Here is a 26,269-nt window from a genome sequence, read left to right as displayed (position 1 = left end):
CATAGCTGACTGTGATCCACAAGGGAATGAACCCTGCTTCAGAACACAGACCAAGAACAGAGTGCGACCCTCTAAGCTAAGGCCCTTCCACCAGCTGCTCCTCCCAGAGCCAACTGTTGCCATCACCTTTGCTGAAGGAAGGCCTCTTTCATGTGTTCCATGTGCAAACTAATGGGAAAGTTGGGACTGAGACTTCTCTGAAAGCCCTCAGACCAGAGAGGTGAGGCATAGTAACTGAGTGGCCACAGGACACCCACGGAGTACTTGCCACTGTCTTCAGGAACATCCCACAACTTCATTCACTCCCACAATGCCATGTGCAGCCAACCAGAGATATGGCCCTGGCTCTTGGGGGTTCCCAGACACAGATGTGGTCACAGCAGCAGTTCTGCCTGGGCTGGCTTTTGGTGAAGTTGCTCTGCCATGACTAACATTGAATAACATTTTAGAGGGAGGAAAAAGAACAAGGGTGATCAGCCACTCTATCTGCATTTCTCAGATACTCGGCTAGTTCCTTAAGAAATACTCCAACATGTAAGCCTCACCCCAAGCTCCCACCATGGACCCTCCAGACCATCTAGCTCTGGGGCAGCCCTTCATCTCTACAATCCCTGATCATGCTGCCAGGGTACTTCTTAACCTCTGCCTTCCAGCTCCACTCAGAACCCTGGCAGTGTATAGGCCCCTTTTTGGTCAGAGACATTAGTATCTACAGTTAAGTTCCCCTCCTAGGACTCCTTGATGAGATGGAAACCAGGTAGTGGTGTTTTTTCAGGGGTGACTGGGTCAGACAGACAAACTGGCAGATGGAGGCAGAGAACTGACACCTGCCATGCATCCCCCAAGAAAGCACTGCAGAGTATAAGCACTCTGCCGGGGCAGGGGCATAGGGGTGAGGGTGACTGAAACTGCCCTGAGCTGGCAGTCTAGAGGGAAGCCAGGAGATGGGGCATCAATGCCTGAATAGGGTGAGACAGAGTGAGGCCAAGAGGGCTGAAACAGTTGGGGACAGGAAAGGTACCAAATGGGAGTCTCCTGGGCTCCATTATGTGAGAGACTAAGACTGGGAGACGAGAGGTACGTCAGGGAGAGGAAGTACCTGGCAAAGCCCAGGGGAAGGCAGTGGAAATGCAGAGCACAGCAGGGCCAGGGGTCTCCAATCATAGTGTGGGGTTGCGACTGCAAGAAGTACTGGGTGGGGGTGGGGTAAAGAAACTGGGTAGTATGATGGACCCATGCAGTCAAAGACTCCCTGGCTGATACACTGGGCAGGCAGAGCACCATTGGTGGAGTCACATCAGACTCAAGCAGGCTGCTCAGGGCCCCAGCCAGGCAGCTCTTGCACTTGGAGCAGGAGTTCCCATAGGCCCCAGATACTTCCTTTACAGTAACTCTGGGATTTGTCATTCCAATTGCTTCTTTCAATCCCCACCCTCACACCTCAGCTTCCTGGTGACCCCACTGCACTACACTCCTGGCTCACCCTTCAAGTCCCTGCCCCCCACTTCTGCAGCATCCCTTCCCAGTCTAGGAGCTCAGGAACAAAGGCTGAACTCTTTGGTGTGACACTCTCCAGGTACTGTGTTGCCCACTATTACACCTCTCTCCCAACCCAACCCACCTACCTGAAGCCCACTCCAGCCCTCCTCTCCCTAGAAGCTCTCCTCCTCATTTTCCAGCATGCTGAGAAATGGTGCTTGTGTTTCCCAGGGTCCTCTGTGCTATGTGGTTCAGAGCACAGGCTCTGATGCACTGTAGCCTGGGTTCAAACTCGAGCTCTACCACTAACCCACTCTGTGGCCTTGGGCAAGTTATCTGACTCAGATCTCAGTTTCTTCATAAACAAAATGCACCTCTCCTGGTCACAGTCAAGATGATTATCCACATTTATAGCTAATATTTATGTAGCACTTGCTCTGGGCCAGGCTGGGCACTGGGGTTCACTGTGATGGACACAACTACCCTGGCTCTCATCGTCACAGGGGCCATGGCGAGCTCTAGGCACCAGATGGGGCTTGATGAAGCCCTAAGGAAGGCCGCCTGTGGTCAGGCCTGGGAGGATCTGAGCCATCAGGGCACGTGTTGGTCTAGCTGTTTCTTACAGCTCTCCCATGACGGAAAATTCCTTTTAATCATTTCCAGGCTTGTGGTTGATTTGGGCTCCCCCAGCGGTCTCCCCAGAGGGGCTGGGTCTTTCTAGTCCCTCCCTCCCCCCAACACAGGAGCCAGATATGGGGGGGCAGGAGGGGGAGGATAGGAGGTCCTAGTGCCCTGAGTCTCAGGGAGAGGGCACAGCTGCCCAGCACACCACTGGGGACACTCACTCATGCCAGGACACAGGACACATCCTGGGGCAGGCTACTGGTTCAATGGCCCTGGTCTCACCTACACGGCACAGAATTTCTAACTTTCCTCCGGTTTCATTGCAAAGATGGAAAATGTGGAATTAATCTCCCCTGCAGCGTGGTTTTGACTTCACTCAGATTCTAAAGATCTGAAACAGCTATAATAAAAGGGGAATCTCTCTGCTGTGGAGTCTTGTGAGCTATCAAAACAAAACAGAGCTGCCAGTCCCTGCCCCCAGCATGGCCTCATCTCCTACCACCTCCATCTTTGTCTCCTGGGGCATATCTGTGTGTGTGTATGTATGTATGCGCATTTGTGCACATAGCCCTGATACAACTGTCCTGCTGATGGTACCCTGGCCAGTCCATTGCTGTCTGTTGGGGATGACTGGGGGCCAAGGCACCTACTGGTCTGCAGTATAGGGGCCTTCTAGTCAGAAGGGGAGAAAGCCTTCAAGTTGACATCAATACTGAGTACCAATACCTCAAGGACAGAGATTTTTGTCCATTACTGTATTTCCAGGCCAAGTACCTGGCATACAGTAGGTGCACAATGGGTGCTGGATAAACAAATGTCTGGCACCGAGCCCTGTGAGGATGTAGGCAACACAGGTCTGTACCTGCCAGCCAGGTACAAGAGACCAAAGGGCAGCCTTCTAGCGGGGATGAGCTGCCTGGCTGGCAAGGAACCATTACTTCAGCTTGGGCCTTGGACTAGCGGACTTGGAGAGGTGTGGGGAGAGGAGAGCAAGCAAGAGGAATGGGCCTCCACCAGCTGGATTTGGGAGGAAAGGCGGGTGTGTGTGTGTGACAACGTAGAGATAGGCGTTAAGGGAGTGGCCTGGATCCTCCTCCTCCTGTTGCAAGCCTGATCTGATGACATTAAAAGCTTCAGAGGGAAAGGGATAAGAGATTCCCTCCCATGCAGACCTCTGAAATGCTCACTAGCCTAGGATCATACACAGCTGATGCACGAAAACAAACAAAAAACCCAACCAGAGTTCTAAAGAATCCCTCCCAATCTCTCTGGGTTCAGCAACAGTCTTTTTAACCACCCCCCTCACCCCAGTCTGCTGCAAACAATACAAAATGAGCTTTCATTCCCTAGGGTCCTGTTTCTGTTTCAGATTATCTCAGAGAGATAGGGTTTCTGAGTTCCCCAGCCCCCACCTCTATTGAGGATTAGCTCTCTTCAGGAAGTACATGAAACACTATTTTCTATTGGTGGATTATCCATGGGATTAAGGACTCTTGGCTCATTTATCTTCCCCATGGCTTTATATCAACTCCTTTTAAACAGCCTTTTCCATATCATGGATCCCTCCTAAGAAGCAGCTCCAAAAAGTGGTCCATTCAATACCATCCACAAAACTGGATGCCCCTGGGACCTGCAGGCACTGTCCAGACAAGGAGGGAGGACCAGATCAAATGATTGCCCATCATGTTTGTTAACTGGCCTGGGTTTGAGCACATCCTTCACCAGCCACGTGCTACCAGGGACATCAAGTGTCTGGCTGGGCCAGACCTAAGGTGCGGGTGTCTGTCACTGCTGACCATGGGCTTTGCTGTAATGACTCCGGCATAAACCCAAACAGGACTGAGCAGGAGGCATGCACCCGGGCCTGAGCTACTCTCAGCATCTCCGTTGTGCAGGGTCTGACCTTCCCAACAATCCATTTGAACTAGTTAATATATCAAGAGCTGGTAACAAACAATTGCCCCAAGTTTGCTGGTTTCTTGGAAATCCAGAAAACCTCAGTCTAATCCAGAAAGTCAGACCATGGCCCCTGCCCATCAGGCCCACCTCAGGGAGGGAGAGGGGAATGGCCACTAGGGACAGTTTTGCAGGCCTCCCCTTGCTTCTGAGTTCCCTGATCCACAGCAGGACAACCCCCCCCCCCCAACTTTGGCCAGTTTTCTGGAGTCATCAGCTGGGCTCAGACCAAATTGGGAGCTACAGAACTGCTCCCTCAAATGCCATGCCTTGTTAAGTTCAAAGCCTCTTTCTGCTTTCATTCAGCCACCCAGCCATGGCTAATGTGGGCAAACTGAGGGAAGTGGCCAGCCTAGCTGCAGTCTTCCTGGCCCCTCGTAGAGGCACTTGGTTTGGGAGAAAGTGACAAATGGCCCAGAAGGTCAGTCATGGCTTGGTGAATCTCAGTACTATCAGGCCCATTTGGGGCTGCCTGTCATAACCAAAACTCCAACTCAAGGTTCCCTTCTTGTGGCCTGTGCTTGAACTTTGCTTGGGGGGGGGGGGGGGGGCTAGGATCCTCAGAGCAACAAATTACCCAGAGTGCCCCTCTTTCTTTTCAGTAAAGTGCTGAACATGACTTCCTTGCACTGGACCTCACTCCCCCTCTGCCCCTTGAAGCCCTCCTTTCCCTGTCTGAAGGCCTGCTCAGAGCCTCACAGAAGAAATCTCATACTGCCATGAAGCTTCCCAGGCCCCAAGGTAATCAGATCTATTGCCAACCCCATCTGGCTGGGGGCCTTCAATCTGCAGCTTCTTCTGGGAGGGGGTGCTTTTTGCCAAAACCACAGACTGGGGAGAAAATGGAAAACAAGAGTTTATTGCCAAACCCACATGAGAGTTGCCATTGCACCCCCCAATTTCCCCGCTATGAGGTAACAAACATGAGCTTACCCTGCCTTTGCATGTTGTCACTGCCTCATGGGGAGGCCTGGGCACCAGCCCTGACTAGGGGTTTGGGGAAGATGCAGCCTCCCTTGCCCGTGCCCCTGTACCTATGAAGCCAGAGGAGCTGTGGGTAAAACACCAAAATGAGCAGCAGGGCTGAGGAGGGTGCCTCTGCAACCTGCTACTTAGAGACAGACACCTAGGGTATCCCTGGAACAGACCAGAGGGTGTCTTGGGGCCCCTGTCCCCCAGGAAGTGGTCTCTTAGAGGAAAAGTAAGCATCTTGTCTCCAAACCCAAGTGGTGAGACCTCAAGCTGTTCTGAATTTTACTTTGGTCAAAGGGTACCTCCATGAATGTTTACAAAAAGGATGATGGCTAACTCCACTCTGGAATGTATACAAAGGTGGAGAGATGTGCTAATGTGGAGAGAGGGTCTGCTTTGTGGAAACAACCATCCACTACCCCTAAGGCATTGCCCATATGTGTATGGTGTCAGGAAGATGGACCCACCCTGCTGATAGTAATCCTGGGGGGGGGGTGGAGATAAGGTGACTTTAACTCTGTTCATTCCCAACTTCAGTCTGGGGGCACCTGGGGGACTAGTTTCCAGGGAAAATGATAGAACTGCTTTAAAATCTGGTGTCTGTCTCCACCAACAACAACCAGCCTGCCCAGGGCAGAGGGCCTGAGAGTAGCCAGGCAGCTTGGGCCACAGCCCAGCATTCCTGCCTTCCTCACTTGTGGGGAACGGTCAGGATCATTTGTGTGGGCACAGGGGTGTCTGGAAGCAAAGAGGCTGTCCTTTCTAATTCTCAAAGCAAAGAGGCAAACATCCCGGCCTTGCTGAGTTAGGTGAGCAGTTACAATGGCTTGGGCTGGTGGGCCTACCCTCCTGCTGCTTTTCACTATGTGCATTTTTATGTCCCAGAGCCCAGCAGCCTCCATGAGTCACAGGAAACTGAATGTGACATCACAGCATTGCTTTGGACAGCCTGAAGCACAAAAACAGTTGGAGAAGGAATTTCATAGTTCGCTTCGTTTTTTAAAGAAGCAAGATGTGAAACTAGAGTAAAAAATAACTTTGCTGTGAGCTTCTGAAACAAAACCACCAAGCTGCTCGTTGGGCCGGGGCCTGGGCCCCCACAGAAACCTCCCCATGGTCCATATCTCTGCATGCTACCTACCCCCTTGCCCTCGAGGAAGGGTCTCTGTGGGCCTATTGAGGAAGTGGAAGGAGCTATGTGGGAGTTGAGCTCAGAACAGGAATGCTACTTGCAGGAAACAGCTTTTCCTCGCTCACTGGTTATTTTTCCCAGCATCTGTGAAAAGGACCCCAAAGTTGTTCAGCAGCACCCCAAAAGAACATCTAGGCCAAAAAAAGCACCAGGTCAGGGCCTCTGTCAGGATCTTGGCAGCCAGGGCCTCCAGGTGTGGCTGTAGTGGGAGGGATCCTGCCCATGGGTGGATGTGAGGGGTAGTTCATTAAAAGGAGGCCCTAAGAGAAGCCTGGCCCCACCTGAGATGCTGATCTCTGCTGCCCAGCTCCTCTAGAGGCAGATGGAAGGTGTCTAAAATCTACATTATATAGATAAGGAAACCCAGGCTTATCCAGGTCCACACATATGGAAAGAAGCAAAGCTGGGCCAGAGTAGCAGGGGCTTCTGATTCCTGGTCTGGGCTTTTCCTCATATCCTGCCGCAGACACCTCTGTGGTAGACCCAACTTTCTCAGGAAGAAAAGACTTGAGGCAGACACAGTGTGTCAGTGACCCCTGGGGCAGCCACAAGAAAGATGTGTGTTCTCTTCAGAGTGGGGAGGGTAAGGGATGGGTTAGGCTCACAGCAGAATCTCTGTGGCTCCAGGGATAAACATGAGATCTGTGTAAGAGGAGAGAAGGAGGAGGCAGGCAAACAGTATGGGGTGTGTTCTCGGGACCTCAGCCCTAACAGCTCCTGAGAAATCAGGTTTTATGAGGCAAAAGGTGCCCAAAGAAAAACCTAAATTCCAGTGAGAAATACTGTTCCCCCCCAAACATTACAATAACTATTTAAAGAATGGCTGTCACAAGAAGTATACGTTCTTGATGAGTTTCTTTCTTGGTCCCAGAGGTTTGGGTACAAGGTTCAAAGCTCTGATCTAAGGGGTCTATCCTCATGCCCCATGTTCCACCCTTGGTTCCTGCCTGCACCCCAGTTCACTCATCACCTCCTGTGCCTTCCTCCTTCCTGGGACCTGGGGAAAGACTTCTTTTCTCCCTCTCTCTCCTTTCATCCTCCTGCCCAGCCAAATCACTAGAGTCCAACTAGCAGCTCAAAAGCATTCCTGGGACTTGAGTCCAGTGGTTAGAGTCCCACGGAATGCCCCACTCTTGCCACTCACGTGCTACCTGGCTGCTCTAATGCTTTCGCACACTGTCCCTCTCCCCCAGTCCGGCAGTGAAAGCTGGCTTCAAGGCAGATCCAAAGCTGGGGCAACTACAAGGGCTGCCTCCTGGGGGTAGGGCTGTGACAACTCTACCCCTTGTCCTGCTACTGGACACTTTGTGTCCTTGTCACCAGATCCTTAGCAAGGGTCAGGCCCTGATTCTGCTCTGCTCAGTGTCCCCACTCAGTAAAGCCCAAGCTCCTGGGCCTTCCATCACAGGCCCAGCACATTTCCTCTGCACAGTCTTCCATTACCCTCACAACAGGACCCATGGTGTCCTTGACTTGGTATGCTCGATGCCCACCTGATATGCTATTCCCAGCTTGCTCTGGCAGTCATAACTGTCCCATTCTTCCTTGGAGGCCTGGCTTTGACATCAGCAGAATCAGTCCTGGGGTCTTCCTGAGGGTGGGACTGGGTCTTACACAGGGCCTAACACAGAGAATGGGCTCAGCGAATACGTGTACATAAAGGTAATCTGCTGCCTAAACGCCAAGGGCCGAGAAATGTTTCTTCTGAGCAGATAAGAGTCTAGTTTATGAGAGGCAGTGGGGAATTGGGAAGGACGGAGGGCTATTTCTGGTGCTGTTATGAAGATCCCCTCACCCAGGCCAGGGAGGCCTGGAATAATAACAGTGATGATAGTAGCAGTAGCAGCAGCAGCACCTACAATGTCAACCAGCTTCCCAGGGGCTGACTCATTTGATTCTCACAGGAGGTCTATGAAGTGGGTATCATTTTCCAAGTTCCAGATTTGCAAACCAACACAGGGAGGTTGAGTGACTTGACCAGGGTCAACGAGCTAGGAAGCTTGGTGAAGCTTTGCTTGGCCTGGCTCAGTTTCTCAAACTCTAGGCCTTCACTTTGTACAGTGGGACCACTGAAGAGATTGTCCTGGAGAGGCCTGAGATTGGCCTGGAGAGGACCAAGGACTGGTACCAAATGGGCCAAAAATATTGACAGAGGAGGCCTCGCCATGTTGGGTCACATCTGACCTGTTGAACAGGAAGGCAGACTCTCAGGTGTGTGAGTCTGTGATGGGGTGACCTGTTCATGTAAATCCTTCAGCAAGCATGCCTGGCCACTGCCCACCAAAGTCCCCACGGCTATTCCCTGTAAAGATGTTCTGCAGCCTTGTGGTCCTAAAGGACCTGGAAAGGACAGTTTCCCTCTCAGAGGCCACTTTGATGTGGACTTCCTTGTGACAGGAGAAAGGGCAGTGAGGTAGGAGTGGGATGGAGAACAACAGCTTGATTCCAACAGACATCTTTGAAGTAGGAAACACTGCTGGGGTGGCAGATACCCACCCCTCTCCAGAGCCCAAGGGCCTTCAGGATTGTGTCACAGTTGGGAATGCCCTCCAAGGGGCAGAACCTGAGGCTCACAGGTCAGTAGGGAGCCCAGCTGAGCCTGGCTCTAGACCCAGAGAGCTGGGTCAGTCTGGATTGTCCAGAGAGGACACTGCCATGGGCCTGCCTCAGCCAGCCTGACCCCGAAGGGTGGGCAGGGGATACCTTCTCCAAACTGGTGGGGACAGTTCTGGCTGTGGCTGGAACACCTTGGCTAGATCCCCAACTCCAGGTCTGGGAAACAATTAAGCCTAAGAATAGCACAGCTAGCTAAATCAAAATCCACCTTGAGCAGTTCTGAAAATAGATTTTCCCTCAAGGCCTCAACTAGGGGACTGGTCTATAGAATTCAAGCTTCCTCAGGATGTTGAGACCACAAAGAACACAAGTTCTCATTTCGTGGCATCCAGGTACGCACAGACATGTCAGCTCTGGAAAAGCAGGTAACTGGCTGGCGTGCTTGGCGTATGGGTCTGGTCAGGGATAGACCATTCGGCAAAGGGGCTTAATGATGTTAGGACAAGGGTGTAGGGCCCAGGCACAGGCCACACAAGAGAGCCTATACTTTTTTCTCTGTGATGCAAATTGCTTGCGAAGTTACTATCATACTTCCTGCTGCCAACATGTAACAAAACTTGTGTGTGCCCCTAAATGACAGGGAATGTTTTTAGCATTATATTCCTCTGGATCAATTGAAGCTATTTTTACCGTCCTCTCAGACTTATTTTCCAATTTTATCCTATAAAGTTCTAATTGATTCCACTTTCCTTGGTCTCTCACATGATGAGGCCGTGAAGAACACTGAGCAGGCTGTGCAATTTCTGATGGGTTTGAGGTGGGGTATTTAAAAAAAATCCTTGCACGTTCTTCACATCTCTCACTCAGCACATGCCTTCTTCTCAAGGGTTAAGAGGCTTTCAGAAATGTCTGCAAGACATGCCCTATAGCCTCGTAATACCCAAGACACACTGACTTTTCTCTCTACTGTCCTTCCCTTGGTGGGTCCAATGTGCACAGTCCTGTCTGGGTCACGCTGGGGACAGTGTGACATGAGAGGAGGAGCTTTTCCCACTTTGTACAAGTCCTAGAGTGGCAGGAAAGGTGGCGGTGCCCCTGTGGCTCCATTTCAGTCCAAGAGTTTGAGGTTGCTTTGCATCTCGTTGGTGGGCTGAAGTGGGGAGCAGTCTCCCTTGCTGCTGCCCCTCCCTTAACACCACTCTCTTTCCCTTGTGGGCTGCATGCGTTCCTCCCATGGCTTTGATCTACCCATGAGCTGCCCCAGGACAGAGGGTCTCAGAGTGCCAGACTGACATCAAGAGTCAAGCAGAGAAGGGATCTGAGGACATCAGGCTTATCTTAAATCCCAATACGGAAAGTTTCTTTTGGGCCTTGACATGGCATGGATGGGAGAACAGGAGTCAAGTTAAGATTTAAATCACTCCAAGAGCCAGGGTCCCGGGGCACACACAGCTATTTGACTGGAAAACTGTCCATTATGATTATGTTTTAAAAAAATCCAACACCTGCTAGCAAACTTCAAAGAGTCCAAATGCCAGGCTCCGTGCAGACAATGGGGTGAACATGCACCATGGCCTACCTGGGTGAGGACGTCCAGCTGGCCCACGATGTGCTCCAGGGTGCTGGTCAGTGTCTGGGGCACGCTGAGGGGCTCCTGGGGCTGGCTCTGCACTGACTCCTGACTCCTGCCTCTGCCTGGTGGGATGGGGAAATCCACTTCAGGCTATTTAAAAAGAGACAGAAAAGAAAGACACTCCCTCAGTCCTTATTCCGTGCTTGAGAAAACACTGAGAAACAGCCCCTTTAAGCAAATAAATGGGAAACCATCAGTAAACTTGATAAAACAATTTTCAAATGTCAGTGGGAAACAGCAATGTGGTAGTGTTTCCATGTCCAGGCCCAACTCCCAGGCTTTTCTTTCTGAGCAGGGGCATCAGTGAAATCAGCGCTAGGCAGTCTGTGCTGGGGAAGGCCTGGAAGGGTTGGGAAGGTGGGCCAGCTAGTATCCTCAACTGGCTTGCAGAGGCCCTCAGACAGGCCTGGCCAGGCAGTGGGACTGACCCACCCCTTTACCTGGCTTGCAATCTCCTGTCAGTATCTCAGTGAATCCAAAGACACTGATGTCCCATCGGGCCCTGAAGTCCCCCTCTTTCTCAAAAGCTCAAGTCTACTTCCCCAGCACAGGGATTTTTCAGGCCATACTAAAGCCTTCCCAAGGCCTCAGTAGCTATGACCCAGAACTGAGGGGATGTTCTAACCCCTGCTCTGGTCCAGGTCCCCTGGGAAAACAAGGATTTCTGTGTGAGTGCCCATCTTCCCCAAGGACTCCAAGAACTCCAAGAACTCTAGGGGTTCAGTATTTCTGCCAAAGACAACTCAGCCCTGAAATGCAGAAGACCTCCCCAGTACAAATGATTTCCTGAGGGGGCTCACTGCAGTTCAACATGTGTCCCCCAAAGTCAGCCACCTGCCTCATGCACATGTTAAGTTAGGGTGAGCTTCCCAGAGCCACTGGGTTCCTGATGGCAGGGTCAGTGGATGCCTTGATTCTGGTCTTAGAACCTACAATTATTCTGTGGACTTATTCCCTGTAAGAATGATGTTCTCAGTGATGGCCCCAAAGCCTCAGTTGCCCTTAAATGCAGCCACACTCAGGGCCCAGGGTTTCAAACTGCTACCTTACTAACGGACATTCCAAATGCTACCACAGCACTCCCAGCTGAACTAGTCCTCCAGAGCTCTGCTGCCTTCAGAGAAACTCCAAACCCCTTTGCACACTGGCCAGGCCTGCCTCTTTCTGCAGCTGTCTTCCTACACATACATGCCTGGCTCCTGTGATCCTCTCCATTAGGGGTACCCTCATCCAACCTTTCTTCTCCCCTGCTCCAAGCATCCTGTCCTCCCTTCACTTTGCACACAATACTCCACACGGTCTGCTCCATCCCCTCCAGCTGCTGCTTCTCCAGAGGCAGGATATATGCGTGGAATGAATCTATGCCAGCCTGCCCACAGGGCCAACTACCTGCCCTTGTGTCTGTGCCCTCTCCCAGCCTCTTGTCTGCTCTCATCACTCCTCTCCCCTCTAGACTCGGGATATCAATGGGCTCAAAATTTGCACCACAGAGCCAAAGCTACTCCATCCATCCCATCCCCAACCCATACTACCCGCCTACCTGCTCACCACCCAGCCCTGCCAATACTCTAGGCTGCCTATAGACCCACCAGCAGCAGCAGCGAGCATCTGCTCTGAATCTACCCATCTCTTGGACTAGTCAACAGTTGCCCAGCCTTGGGAAGATGCTCTGTCCTAGACATGCCAATATGAATGAGCATCAGAGTCCTCCTCAAAAAGAATCAAATCAAAGATGATTCCCAATCAGCAAAAGAGGAATACAAGGGCAGTTCAGCACATGGACCCTACCTGCATATTTTCCTTTACTGGAATTGTTTTAATCTCATAGATCATAAGCCCTCAAGTGTACATTAATTTGAATTTGGAAAAACACAGGCCCTGGTGGTTAAAGGGCAGCTCGAAGGTGAGACATGAGCCCAAGGATATGCGTGCGAACAGGAACAGCACATGCCCACATGCCTGTCAGCACATGTACCATGGGGCTATGGCCACTTGGTAAGAACTTAGCCCACCAGGACTCCAGGAATCAATGTACTTCAAGAAAACTCAGTGCCCATCTGGAAGTCCATCCTAAAAGGAGACATTTCAAAAGCCCCATGGGGAGACCAGCCTTGCCTGAAAAGCTTTCACCCATGGTGGCAGCCCCCAGCCCCCAGCCCCCAGGCAGTTCTGTCAGAAGACACAGTAGAACAAAGGTGAAGAACAATGACTCGCTGCTTAATGGGCAACCAGATCATGAGCTAGACAGGCCTTGCCTGAGATCTGAGCCCCATCACTAACAAGCAAGAAGCCAAAGCTCTCTGGGCCTCCACTTCCTCTCCAGAATGGGGGCAATGACTGGGCCTGCCTTTCAAAGAGCCATGGGAAGCATTAATCAGAAATCACCACCAGGCCTCATGTGAAAAGTGTTCACAGTCCTGCACCCACTCCTTCCAAAGACCCCCCCTTCTAGCTACACACAGTCCTCCCAGGACCCAAGTCTCAATGGCTCCCCAGGAAAGGACACTGGAAGGAGGGTAGGGGCCAGGCAGCCCTTTTGTCCTGACAGCCTGCATCCTCTGTAAGTGGGCCAGACAGGTCTGCCTACTGCCTGAGAAGGAGGAAATGGAAATCCTGAGTGTTTCTGTAGAACAGCCCAGAAACAGTGCTGAGCTGAGCCCTTGGAAGCACAAGGAGGTGGGGTAAGCACCACTTACTTTAGCAACAGAAACCATTCCTCTGAGCCAATGTCAAGCCTCAAGGGAGTATTGAGGACAGCAGCCACAGTGCTCCTGGCCCAAAAGGTGGCCTTTGGAAGAAAAGGCTGCAGGAACTACAATGCTTCCATGGACTACCAAGGGGCTGTGCAGAGATCCCCATTTCACGACAAAGAAAACCAAGGCTTAGATGGAAGTAATTGTCCAAAGGTACCCTGCCTCAAACCCCAGGCTTTGCTCACAAGTCCAGAGTCCTGCCTTGTCCTGGGACGTTTCTCTGGCCATGCCACTTGGACCAGGACACAGTCCTTCCCTGTCTCCTTGTCCTTTCTTGGCAGCAGATGTTACAACTGTTAGCCCACCACCAGTCTGGCATTTAAGGCGGGGCAATTGCTGTTGTTTACTTGTCATGTACTATGTGCCAAGGTTTTTACATGTTACCAGACTTAATCCTTACAACAGACCTTTGCAGAAGTTGTTACTAACTTTTTACTTTTCAGATGAGAGGCATAAGCTCAAATAGGTTAAGTAGTGTACCCTCAAGTCATACAGCAAATGACAGAACTGGGATCTGAACCCAAAGTACAGGCTCTTTCCTGTTATCAGACAGCCTCTGGCAGGTGACTATAGCATATCTCCTCTCCTGCACTCCCCCAGAGGCTCCCCAGCTCCTAGTCTAACAGCCATTGTGTCACTCCCCCTACCCTGCCTGTCCTGGAATGCCTGCCTAACACAGAGATGAACGCAAAGCAGGGCCTTCCACAAACACTCAAAGCCTCAAAGAGCCAAGCCCACCACAGTGAAACTCCTATGTAATCAAACCCTCTCAGTGTCTGCACTGCAACAAAGAGCCAGTAGCCCCACTCCGTACAGCCCAGCAGCCACTCACCTGCACTCTAACCTCTGGAAACAGGGCATTTATATGAGAGCTTGGCAAATAAGTGATAAAGCAGAGATAAGAAAAAGACAGGCAAAGGGTGAGAAAAGACATACATACCAACGCTCTGAGTAATGACAATGGCAGAAGAACCACGGCAGCATTTAAGGAAAAAAAACTCATATTAGTGCTTTGCCTGATCAACATCAAAGAGTCCTAGGGGCTTTGCCTGGTGGGTCTGAGTTAGGTAAGGTATATCATGAGTAACATCACAACAGAGGTTAACTCCTCCCTGCCCCCACACACAGATCAACACCAAGCCAACAACTTTTTACTTTTATCATATATAAACATCTTAATATCAAAAAGGAATTTGAAGAAAGGGTGGGGGGAACTATCAAAATAGATGGATCTATTACCTTTGTGGAAATCTCACTTGGGGTCTGTGGGTAGGATTCTGGACTCTCACAGGAAGAGTCTATAATGTTCTGCCCTACCTTGGGGTCTGATTCCTTTGCTGTGAACCTGTCATATACCACCAGGAGCTTAGCACCTCACACACAGTAGGAATTTCATAAATATCAGTGATTTGATGCTCAGCCACACGAACACATGGGTAACCCTCAAACAATTTCATTAAAAAACAAAACAAGACAGCTTGCAGGTCTTTCTTGTAACAAGAAACCAACCCATCTGTCTCTGGCTTGACTGTGCTCTCTCTCATTTTTTTCACCATCAACATGCAGGTAGAGAAGGAGATTTTCCTAGGATATAGAAAGTTAACAAGTGTTAATTCCATCCATACAAGAAAAAGTGCAGCTCATCTAAAAGAATCACCTTGAATCAGAGAGCTGAGGTGAGAGAATAATCAACTACCTTGAAATCTAACAAAGACAGACATCTTCAAGGAGAACTGGATGTCAGCATTGGCTCACCTGTGGCAAATCGTGGGAGGAAGGACATTGTACCTTATAAATGGGTAAGAAGAACTGAGTTAAAATTTTTAACAAATCACTAAAGACCAAGTGTGAGCTACAGTGAGAGTGCAGAACCCCTGGGAACTGTAGGAGTTGTTGCACCCAAGGAGAATTTGCATCCACTTGCAGGCTCTTCTCCCCAGATCTCCAATGGGTGCTCATGAGAAAGACTGAGGGCAGGGCAGCAGACCAGGGTAAACCTTACTTGGAGTCTGCAGGCCTGGAGGAAAGGAGTGAACATAAAATAAGGCATGACGCCTTCTTCCCTATAAAACTAAGGCCTTAAGCTATTGAGGGAAGGGAAAATCCTCTACTCATGAGAGATAGGCAGGAAACTATCCCAAGCTGAGATCACTGAAGGTCTCGTACAGCTGAAGGAAGGGCAGAACCAGTGAATATTCTCTACTTTGTAGACCCAAGGACAAAGGGTCTGCCTATGACTGAAGTTGGGCCAGGCCAACAGAGAACCCAACAATCTCCTACTACAAAATTGCAAGGAACAACAGCTTTCCTTCCTTGTCTGGGAAGGGCAAGATCTGAGTGGCCAAGTCCACAGGGAAGGCTAAAAGCTGAAGTGGAGCAGAAACACTGAGAAAAGCCTTCCAATATCCATACCTCTCCCCAAGTACAACACTAAAACTAAGCTCAACTCCTGTCAAGACTCATGATTTACTTCAGTCTCTACTGTTCTAAGCATGTAGTCTGTTGTTCTAGTTTGCTAGCTGCCGGAATGCAATATACCAGAAACGGAATGGCTTTTAAAAAGGGGAATTTAATGAGTTGCTAGTTTACAGTTCTAAGGCTGAGAAAATGTCCCAATCAAAACAAGTCTATAGAAATGTCCAATCTAAGGCATCCAGGTAAAGATATCTTGGTTCAAGAAGGCCGATGAAGATCAGGGTCTCTCTTTCTCTTCCGAGAAGGCACATGGCGAACACAGCCATGGTTTCTCTCTCAGCTGGAAGGGCACATGGCAAGCAAGGCATCATCTGCTAGCTTCTTCTCCTGTCTTCCTGTTTCATGATGCTCCCCGGGAGATGTTTTCCTTCTTCATTCCCAAGGTTGCTGGCTGGTGGACTCTCTGCTTCTTCTGGCTTCTCGTTCTGCTCTGCTCTCTCTGAATCTCTTTCTTCAAAACGTTTCCTTTTTTATAGGACTTCAATAAACCAATCAAGACCCACCCAAATGGGTAGAGACATGTCATCACCTAATCCCATTTAACAACCACTCTTGACTAAATCACATCATCCAGGGAGATGATCTGATTACAGTTTCAAACATACAGTATTGAATAGGGATTATTCTACCTTTATGAAATGGGATTTATATTAAAACATGGTTTTTCTTAGGGGGCATACTTCCTTTCAAACCAGCACATCTGTCATTGCCAAAAATTATGGGATACAACTATAAAGTCAAGGGAAAAAAAAAACACTATCAAGAAACAAAGCAATCAGTAGAATCAGATTCAGAGATGAGATGTTAGTACCATCAGACATGGAATTTAAAATAACTGTGATTATATGTTAAAGGTTCTACTAGAAAAGGTAGTCAATATGCATGAACAGATGGGAAATTTCAGAAGGTAGAAACTATAAGAAAGAGTCAAATGGAAATACAAGAAATAAGAATCTAGAACAGAGATGAAGAATGGCTTTGACGGGCTACTAATAGGTGCAACACAGCTGAAGAATATAAATGTTACTGTAAAGACAGATCAACTGAAATTTACCAAGCTGAAACACAAGAGGGAAAAACAAAACAAAACAGCACCCATGAGCTGTGGGACAATAATTATCTAACACCAGTTGGAATCCCAGAAGACAAAAAACAGACATTGGAATTCCAGACAATCAGAATTCCAGAAGGAGAAGAGAGAAAACAGATATTTCTTACAGAGCAAGTTTACTGGTAATGAATTCTCTCAGCTTCTGTTTCTCTAAAAAAGGTCTTTGTTTCCCATTCATCTTTAAAGGATATTTTTGCTGAGTATAGTATTCTTGGGTGACAGTTTTTTTGCTTTCAACACTTTAACGATGTTACTTTCTTGTTTTCTGACTTATTCAGTTTTGTATGAGAAGTCTCCTGTAAGTCTTCCCTTTGCTCCTCTGTATGAATGTCTTCTCCCTACCTAAAAGATTTTTTCTTAATCTTTGGTTTTTAACAGTTTGAATATGATGTCTCTAGGGTTTTGTTCTGTTTTATTTCTATCTTATCTTTAACCTGCTTGTCATTTCTCTGAGCTTCTTAGATCTGTGATTTGATAACTTTCATTATTAAAAGAAAAAAAAAATTCTCGGCCTTTATCTTTTCAATAGCACCAAAAAAAAAAAAAACAACCAAAACATGAAATGCTTATACAAATCTAACAACATATGTGCAAAATTAACTTTACTAAAAACTATAAAACACTGATTAAAAAAAATAAAATGAACATACATGAAGAAATATACTACGCTCATATATTGAGAGGCTCTATGTTATTAAGAGGTTAATTCTCCCCAAGTTCATCTTCTATAGCTTCAACACAATCCCAATCAAAATCTTAGAGGGCAAACTAAACCCAAAGCTAGCAGAAGGAAATTAAAAAGATTAGACGGTGTTCTACTTTGCTAGCTGCCTGAATGCAATATATCAGAAATGGAATGGCTTTTGAAAAGGGGAATTTAACAAGCTGCTAGTTTACAGTTCTAAGGCTGAGAAAATGTCCCAAATAAAACAAGTCTATAGAAATGTCCAATTTAAGGCATCCAGGGAAAGATACCCTGGATCAAGAAGGCCAATGACATTCAATGCTTCTCTCTCAACTGGAACGGTACATGGTGAACATGGCGGCATCTGCTGGCTTTCTCGTGGCTCCACAAAAGGTACTCTCCAAAATATTTCCTCTTTTAAAGGATTCCAGTAAGCAACTCCACCTTCAATGGGTGGAGACACGTCTCCGCGGAAATCATCTAATCAAAAGTTACCACCCACAACTGGGTTGGTCACATCTCCAAGGGAACAATCAAAATGCTCCCACCCAGCAATATTGAATGAGGATTAAAGGACATGGCTTTTCTGGGGTCCCTCACAGATTCAAACCAGCACAGAGGGAAATAAATGAAATAGAGAATAGAAAAACAATAGAGAAAATTAACAAAACCAAAAGTTCATTCTTTAAAGAGATTAACAAAATTGACAAACCTTTAGCTTGACTGATGAAGAAAAAATGAGGGGGTTCACATTACTAAAATCAGAAATGAAAGTGGGGACATTACTACTGACCTTCAGAAATGAAAATGGGGACATTACTACTGACCTTCAGAAATGAAAATGATTATAAGAGAATACTATGAGTAATCTTACACCAACAAATTAAATAACCTAGATGAAATTTAAAAATTCCTAGAAACATACCAATAACCAAAACTGACTTAAGAAGAATTAGAAAGTCTGAATAGATTTATAACAGGGAAAGAGATTAAATCAGTAATTAAAAACCTCCCAACAACAAAAGGCCCAGGACCAGATGGCTTCATTGGTAAATTCTAACAAACATTTAAAGAAGAATGAACACCAATCCATCTCAAACACTTTTAAAAATTAGGAGAAGAGGGATTATTTCCTAACTCTTTCTATGAGGCCAGCATTATCTTAATATTAAAGACAAAGATATCACAAAAGAAAATTGCACACCAATATACCTTATGAATACAGATTTAAAACTTCTCAATGAAATACCAGCAAATCAAATCCAGTTGCATATTAAAAAGATCATAGTGGTTCAGTGGTAGAATGCTCACCTTCCATTTAGGAAACCTGGGTTCAATTCCTGGACTATGCACCGGCCCCTTCAGAAGAAAAGGATTATACATCAAGACGAAGTGGGAGTTAGCTTAGGATACAATGGTGGGCCAACATATGAAAATCAATCAATGCAATACACATTAACAGAATGAAGGGAAAAAAAATCCACACCTCAATTGATGCAGGAAAAGAATTTGACAAAATCCAACACCCTTTCATGATAAAAAGTTATTCAGAAAAGGGAGAACAGAGGGGAAATTCCTCAACATGGCAAACGGCATACATGAAAAACTCACAGCTTACATTGTACTTAAGAGCAAAAGATTGAAAGCTTCCCTGTAAGATTAACAATAAGATAAGGATGCCCACTTTCAACCCTTCTACACAACACTGTACCAGAAGATCTAACAAAAGCAATTAGGCAAGAAAAGAAATAGAAGGTATACAAACTGGAAAGAAAGATGTACAACTATCTCTATGCACAGATGACACGATCTTATATTTAGAAAGTCTTAAAGAATCCATATAAAAAAACTGTTAGAGCTAATAAAACTCTGGTAAGTTATAAATTACAAGATGAATCAAATGTGACAAAAATTAGTTGTATTCCTATGTACTAGCACTGAACAATTCAAAAAGGAAAATACAAAATTCCATGTATAATTATATAAAAAATACTTAAGACTAAATTAAGAATTGCATGACATACACTAAGAACTATAAAACACTACTGCGAGAAACTAAATGGAAAGAAATACCATGTTTATGGACTGGAAGACTAAATATTGTTAAAAGATCTATACATTCAACACAGTCTTAATCAATATCCCAATGGCCTTTTCTGTAGAAATGGAAAAGCCAATCCTCAAACTCATATTGAATTGCAAGGGGTCTCTAAATAGCCAAAATAATCTCGAAAAAGAATAAGTTGGAGGACTCACCTTTTAATTTCAAATTTTAGTACAAAATTCCAATGATCAAAACAGTATGGTACCGGCATAAGGAAAAACAAATAAATCAATGGAACAGAACTGTAAGTTCAGAAATACATTCATACATGTAGGGTCAATTAATTTTCGATAAGGGTGCCAAGACCATTTACGGTAATTTGAAGTTGTATGTACCCCAGAAAAGGTCATGTCCTTTTAATCAATTACTGTGGGTGTAAACCTATTGTAGTTACAATGTTTTGATTAGGTTATATCAAGTGAGATTTGACCCACCCCATTCAAGATGGGTCTCAATGTGCTCACTGGAGTCCTTTACAAGAGGATAAAACATATGCAGAAGTGAAGAGATGAAATTCAGAGAAGCTATGATAAAAAGCCATACTCGGAAAAGTCAGAAGCTGAATAAGTAACAGAACACGGGAGAGAAAGACCAACAGACATCGCCATGTGCCTTGTTGCCTGACAGAGGAGCCTAAGCTCATCGGTACCAGTCTTCTGAGAAGGTACCATCCTGTTGAAGCCTTTATTGGTACATTTTTCATGGCCTCAGGACTATAAATTTGTAAGCTAATAATATCCCACTGTTAAAAGCCAGTCCATTTCTGGTATATGGGAAAGCACAGTTTTTGCACAAATGGTGCTGGGATAATTGGATATCCACACTTAAAAGAATGAAGTCAGACCCTCACCTCATATAAAATATAAAAATTAATCAAACTGGATCAAAGACCTACATTTAAGAGCTAAAAGTATAAAACATAGGGGAAATTTTCATGACGTTGGATTTGGCAATGGTTTCTTAAATATAACACCAAAAGCCCAAGCAACAAAAGAAAAAAATAAATTGGATTACATAAAAATTAAAAATTATTGTGTGACCCCACAGAAATAAAGGAAGTAACGACAGGATACTATGAACAACTTTATGCTAATAAATACGACAATGTAGATGAAATGGACAACTTTCTAGAAAGGCATGAACAACCAACATTGACTCAAGAAGAAATAGACAACCTCAACAAACCAATCACAAGAAATTGAATCAGTCATTAACAAAGCTCCCCAAATAGAAAAGTCCAGGACCAGATGGCTTCAGATGTGAATTCTACCAAAAATTCCAGAAAGAATTAGTATCAATCCTGCTCAAACTCTTCAAAAAAACTGAAGAGGAGGGAAAGCTACCTAACTCATTCTATGAAGCCAACATCACCCTCATACCAAAGAGAGAAAAAGATATTACAAAAAAAAAGAAAACTACAGACCAATCTCTCTAATGAATATAGACGCAAAAATCCTCAACAAAATTCTAGCAAATCGAATCCAGCAACACATTAAAAGAATTATACATCATGACCATGTAGGATTCATCCCAGGTATGTAAGGATGGTTCAACATAAGAAAATCAATCGATGTAATACACCATATCAACAAATCAAAGCAGAAAAACCACATGATCATCTCAATTGATGCAGAAAAGGCATTTGACAAAATTCAACATCCTTTCCTGTTGAAAACACTTCAAAGGATTGGAATAGAAGAGAACTTCCTCAAAATGATAAAGGGAATATATGAAAAACCCACAGCTAATATCATCTTCAATGGGGAAAAACTCAAAACTTTCCCCCTAAGATCAGGAACAAGACAAGGATGTCCACCATCACCACTGCTATTTAACACTGTGTTGGAAGTTCTAGCCAGAGCAATTAGACAAGAAAAAGAAATACAAGGCATCAAAATTGGAAAGGAAGAAGTAAAACTTTCACTTTTTGCAGACTATATTATATTACCGAAAACCACGAAAAAACCCACGGCAAAACTACTAGAGCTAATAAATGAGTACAACAAAGTGGCAGGTGACAAGATCAACACTCAAAACTCTGTACTGTTTCTATACACTCGTAATAAACAATCTGAGGGGGAAATCAAGAAAAAAATTCCATTTACAATTGCAACCAAAAGAATAAAATATTTAGGAATAAATTAAACTAAAGATACAAAATACTTATTCAAAGAATACTACAATAAATTGTTAAAAGAAAAATACAAAAGACCTAAATAGATGGAAGGACATACCGTGTTCATGGACTGGAAGACTAAATATAGTTAAGATGTCAATTCTACCTAAATTGATTTACAGATTCAATGCAATACCAATTAAAATCCCAAAAACTTACTTTTCAGAAATAGAAAAATCAACAACCAAATTTATCTGGAAGGGCAGGGTGCCCCGAATAGCTAAAAGTATCCTGAGAAAAAAAAATGAAGTTGGAGGTCTCATGTTACCTGACTTTAAGGCATATTATGAAGCTCCAGTGGTCAAAACAGCATGGTACTGGCATAAAGATAGATATACTGACCAAAGGAATCGAAATACTGTTCAGATATAGATCCTCTCACCTATGGACACTTCATCTTTGATAAGGTAGTCAAGCCAACCCATCTGGGACAGAACAGTCTCTTCAATAAATGGTGCCTAGAGAACTGGATATCCATATGCAAAAGAATCAAAGAGGATCCATATCTCACACCCTATACAAAAATTAACTAAAATGGATCAAACACCTAAACATTAGATCTAAGACCATAAAACTGTTAGAAGAAAATGTAGGGAAATATCTTATAAATCTTATACTAGGAGGCGGTTTCCTAGAACTTACACCCAAAGCAAGAGCATTGAAGAAAGAAAGAAAGAAATGGAAACTCCTCAAAATTAAACACTTTTGCACATCAAAAAACTCTGTCAAGAAAGTAAAAAGACAGCCTATACAATGGGAGACAATATTTGGAAACGATATATCAGATAAAGGTGTGGTATCCAGAATATATAGACTGTTCAAGACAACAACAAAAAGTCAGACAACCCAATTACAAAATGGGCAAAAGACTTGAACAGACACTTCTCAGAAAAGGAAATACGAATGGCCAAAAGGCACATGAAAAGATGCTCAACTTCCCTGGCTATTAGAGAAAGGTAAATCAAAACCACAATGAGATATCATCTCACACCCACAAGAATGGGCATTATCAATAAAACAGAAAAAGACAAGTGCTGGAGAGGATGTGGAGAAAGAGGCACAATTATCCACTGTTGGTGGACTAGATATACTACAACCTTATTTGTCCTATAATTTAAGGTTCCAGCCTGGAGTCCAATAAGAGAGGAAACTTCTGGTTCTAAACACAGCACTGAACCCAAGAGGAATTCTGGTTTCTTAAAATCATCTTGCCAACACTCTTCTCCTAGCCATGCCAAGGCTGAGTATGGGGTATGGTTCCTGATGTTGGCTTTTATCCAGAGGGTAGGAAGATGTCGGACGCTGTCGTGCAATTGCCATGCTAGGCTCCCAAGGAGGAAGGGGTGCTGGTCATCTGTGAAGGCAGAGTTAGCCAAAAGGCTTGGGGACAACACATAGCCTATGACTTGAATCAAATACTCCACAACCGGTAGTTCATTTCTTTTTTATTGCCGAGTAGTATTCCATCAAATGGATATACCACAATTCTTTATCTGTTTCCTGTTAGTGGACATTTTGCCCATGAACTTTTCCTTAGCAGCCTAAAACAAGAAGCATTTATTATCCTTTAATTTCTCTGGTCAGGAATTCTAGAACGGCTGTGTCCTTCTTGTCTTGGGATTTTTCATGAAGTTGTAGTCCAGATATTAGCTGGGGTTGCAGTCTACTGTGAACTTTTGTGTATAGTTCTTTTTATGGACATGTGCTTCCACTTTTCTTAGGTTAATACCAACACATGATATGGTCAGTCTTTTAAATTTTGACATTCTAGTAGACATGGGGATATCTCACTTTTTAATCTTTTAAGTAATTCTGAAGGTGTTTTCCAAAGAGGTACCATTTTACGCTCTCATTAGCAGTGTATGAGAGTTGGAGTTCCTTCACATCCTCACCAACACATTATATGGTCAGTCTTAAATGTTGACATTCTAGTAGACATTTGATTTGATTAAAATCAAATCTCACTTTGATTTTAACTTTCATTTCCCTAATGACTAGTGATATAGAGCATCTTGTTATGTGTTTGTTTGGCACCTCTGTATCTTCTTTGGTGAAGTGTGTTCAAATCCTTCGCCTATTTTGTTATTGGGTTTTATATGTTCTCATTTCTGAGTTTTGAAAGTTCTTTGTATGTTCTGGATACACGTCCTTTTTGTGTGATTTACAAATATTTTTCCCCACTCTGTGGCTTGTCTTTTCATTTTCCTAACAGTGTTTTTCAAAGAGTGGAGGTTTTGAATTTTGATGAACTCCATTTTATCAGTTTTTTTTCTTTAATGAATCATTAAATTGACGATTTAATGGATCGTTTAACTGGTGCCATGTAAATGTTTGCCTAACCCTAGGTCAAAAGATTTTCTCCTATGTTTTGGAAGAAAAATATATATCAATTTTATAGTTTTAGGCTTTACATTTGTAATGTGGATTTGCATATGGATTTCCAATTATTCTGTTATTTTATTTTATGTACCTTTGTTGAAAATTAATTGGCCAGATTTCTGGGTTTGTATCTGGACTCTGTTTCATTGATCTATGTGTCTATCTTTTCACTAGTACCATACTGTCTTAATTAATGTATATAAGTCTTTGAAATCAAACGTATTTTGACTTTTCTGGTTCCTCGCCTATCTATGTAAATTTCAGAATCAGCTGGTTGAATACTATAAAAATCCTGCTGAGATTGTTTTTTAATTGTGAGAAAAATACATATAAAATTGACCATTTTAACCATTTTGAAATATACAATTCAGTGGCATTAAATACATTCACAGTGTTATGCAAACAATATCACTCTCTATTTTCAGAACTTTATCACCTTAAGCAAAAACCCTGTACCCATTAAACAGTCATTCCTTATTCCCTTTTCTCCCTAGCCCTTGGCAACCCCTAATCTGCTTTCTGTCTCTATGTATTTGCCTACTCTGGATATTTCATACAAGTGGAATCATATAATACATGGTCTTTTGTGTCTGACTTTTCACTTAGCATAATTTTTCAAAGCTCATCTATGTTGCAGCATGTATCAGTACTTCATGCTTTGTTTTTTTTTGGCACGGGCAGGCTCCGGTAATCGAACCCAGGTCTCTGGCGTGACAGGCAGGAACTCTGCCACTGAGCCACCAGTGCCCGCCCACTTCATGCCTTTTTATAACTAAATTGTATTCCATTGTATAGATATACCACATTTTGTATATCTTTTCATCTGTTTATGAATATTTAGGTTATTTCTACCTTTTGACTCTTGTGAATAAAGTTGCTATGAACATTCATATACTCGTTTTTTTGAACACCTGTTTTCAATTCTTTAGGATATAGACTAGGAGTGGAATTATTAGGAATTATTAACTTTTTGAGCACATGTCCATAAAAAGATCTATACACAAAAGTTCACAGTAGACTGCAACCCCAGCTAATATCTGGACTGCAACTTCATGAAAAAACCCAAGATAAGGACACAGCCGTTCTAGAATTCCTGACCAGAGAAATTAAAGGATAATAAATGCTTCTTGTTTTAGGCTGCTAAGGAAAAGTTCATGGGCAAAATGTCCACTAACAGGAAACAGATAAAGAATTGTGGTATATCCATTTGATGGAATACTACTCGGCAATAAAAAAGAAATGAACTACCTATATATAATACATCAATTAATCTCAGAATAATTAGGTTAAGTGAAAAAAGCCAGACAAAAAAGAATATATAACTATGATTCCATTTATACAAAATTCTAGAAAACGCAAACTACTCTATTGTGACAGAAAGCAAATTGGTGGTTGCCTAGGCCTAGAGGTGGTGGGAGCAGATTGACTCCACAAGGGAATTTTGAGGCAGTGGAAATATTCTATATCTTGATCGTGATGATGTTTACATGACTGTGTTCGTCAAAACTCATAGAACTGTTTACTTAAAAAGATGACTGTTACTCTTTATATATTATACCTCAATAAACCTGCCTTAAAAAAATGCAATTAATTACAACTGAAATACCCCAGGAGCCCAGCCTATTCTTACTTGAAAAACCTGCTACTCTGCACCCAAAGTGGAAATCACAACCTCACCACTGGGTATTACAAGTGGACCAAAACCTAGGCTGAAGACCCCCAGGGAAGGCCAGCCTGGATTACGGTTTCCAAATGCAGAATGGCAGAGTCACATTTCATTGCAGTTCAATTCCCAAAGCCTTGATCCACCCACAGAAACTGAGATAACAGCACACATCTCCAGGCAGTGTTTCCCAAGCAGCAGCCTAGTCAATGAAGTGTCAGGCCTCAGCTGCTTAGCAGCCCTGCACACCATGGCAGGCACAAGCGAGGTCTGTGCATACCTGGCCAGCAGCCAGGAATGGCTGGAGTGTTTACCCTAAGGAAATTTTGATCTGACTTGACAGAATACCCCTCTCTGGTGGGCAGGGTGGTCAATTATTAACATTTATTCGAGGTAGAGATGTCCCCTTTTCTTTTATTCTCTAATACTGGACTTTGCTCTCTGACTGGCCTGTTCCAAAAACAAAAACTCTATAAGGGATGAAAACATTGAGGAACTAGTGCATGGGTTT

The 26,269-nt window shown here is 44.7% G+C and overlaps 1 protein-coding gene across 8 annotated transcripts in view; it reads right to left on the bottom strand.

Annotated features, from left to right (window-relative positions):
• Positions 1-26,269, bottom strand: part of POC1A (POC1 centriolar protein A) — a 134,833-nt gene that overhangs the window by 8,090 nt on the left and 100,474 nt on the right. For 4 of the 8 annotated variants that reach the window (XM_077129097.1, XM_077129091.1, XM_077129094.1 and 1 more), the window contains 2 exons: positions 10,359-10,502; positions 7,717-7,844 (listed from right to left, as the gene is read on the bottom strand). The exons of 1 other annotated variant lie outside the window; for it this stretch is intronic. In XM_077129097.1, coding sequence (XP_076985212.1) covers positions 7,725-7,844; positions 10,359-10,502 — 264 coding nt within the window. In that variant the 3' untranslated portion in view covers positions 7,717-7,724. The remainder of the gene's footprint in view (positions 1-7,716; positions 7,845-10,358; positions 10,503-26,269) is intronic. 3 more of the 8 variants (XM_077129092.1, XM_077129095.1, XM_077129093.1) reach the window with 2 other exon arrangements.

Source organism: Tamandua tetradactyla, chromosome 15 (genome assembly GCF_023851605.1).
Source record: "Tamandua tetradactyla isolate mTamTet1 chromosome 15, mTamTet1.pri, whole genome shotgun sequence".
Lineage (NCBI taxonomy): Eukaryota > Metazoa > Chordata > Mammalia > Pilosa > Myrmecophagidae > Tamandua > Tamandua tetradactyla.
The sequence above is the reverse complement of the archived record's forward strand: the minus strand, read 5'-3'. Positions and strand labels throughout refer to the sequence as shown.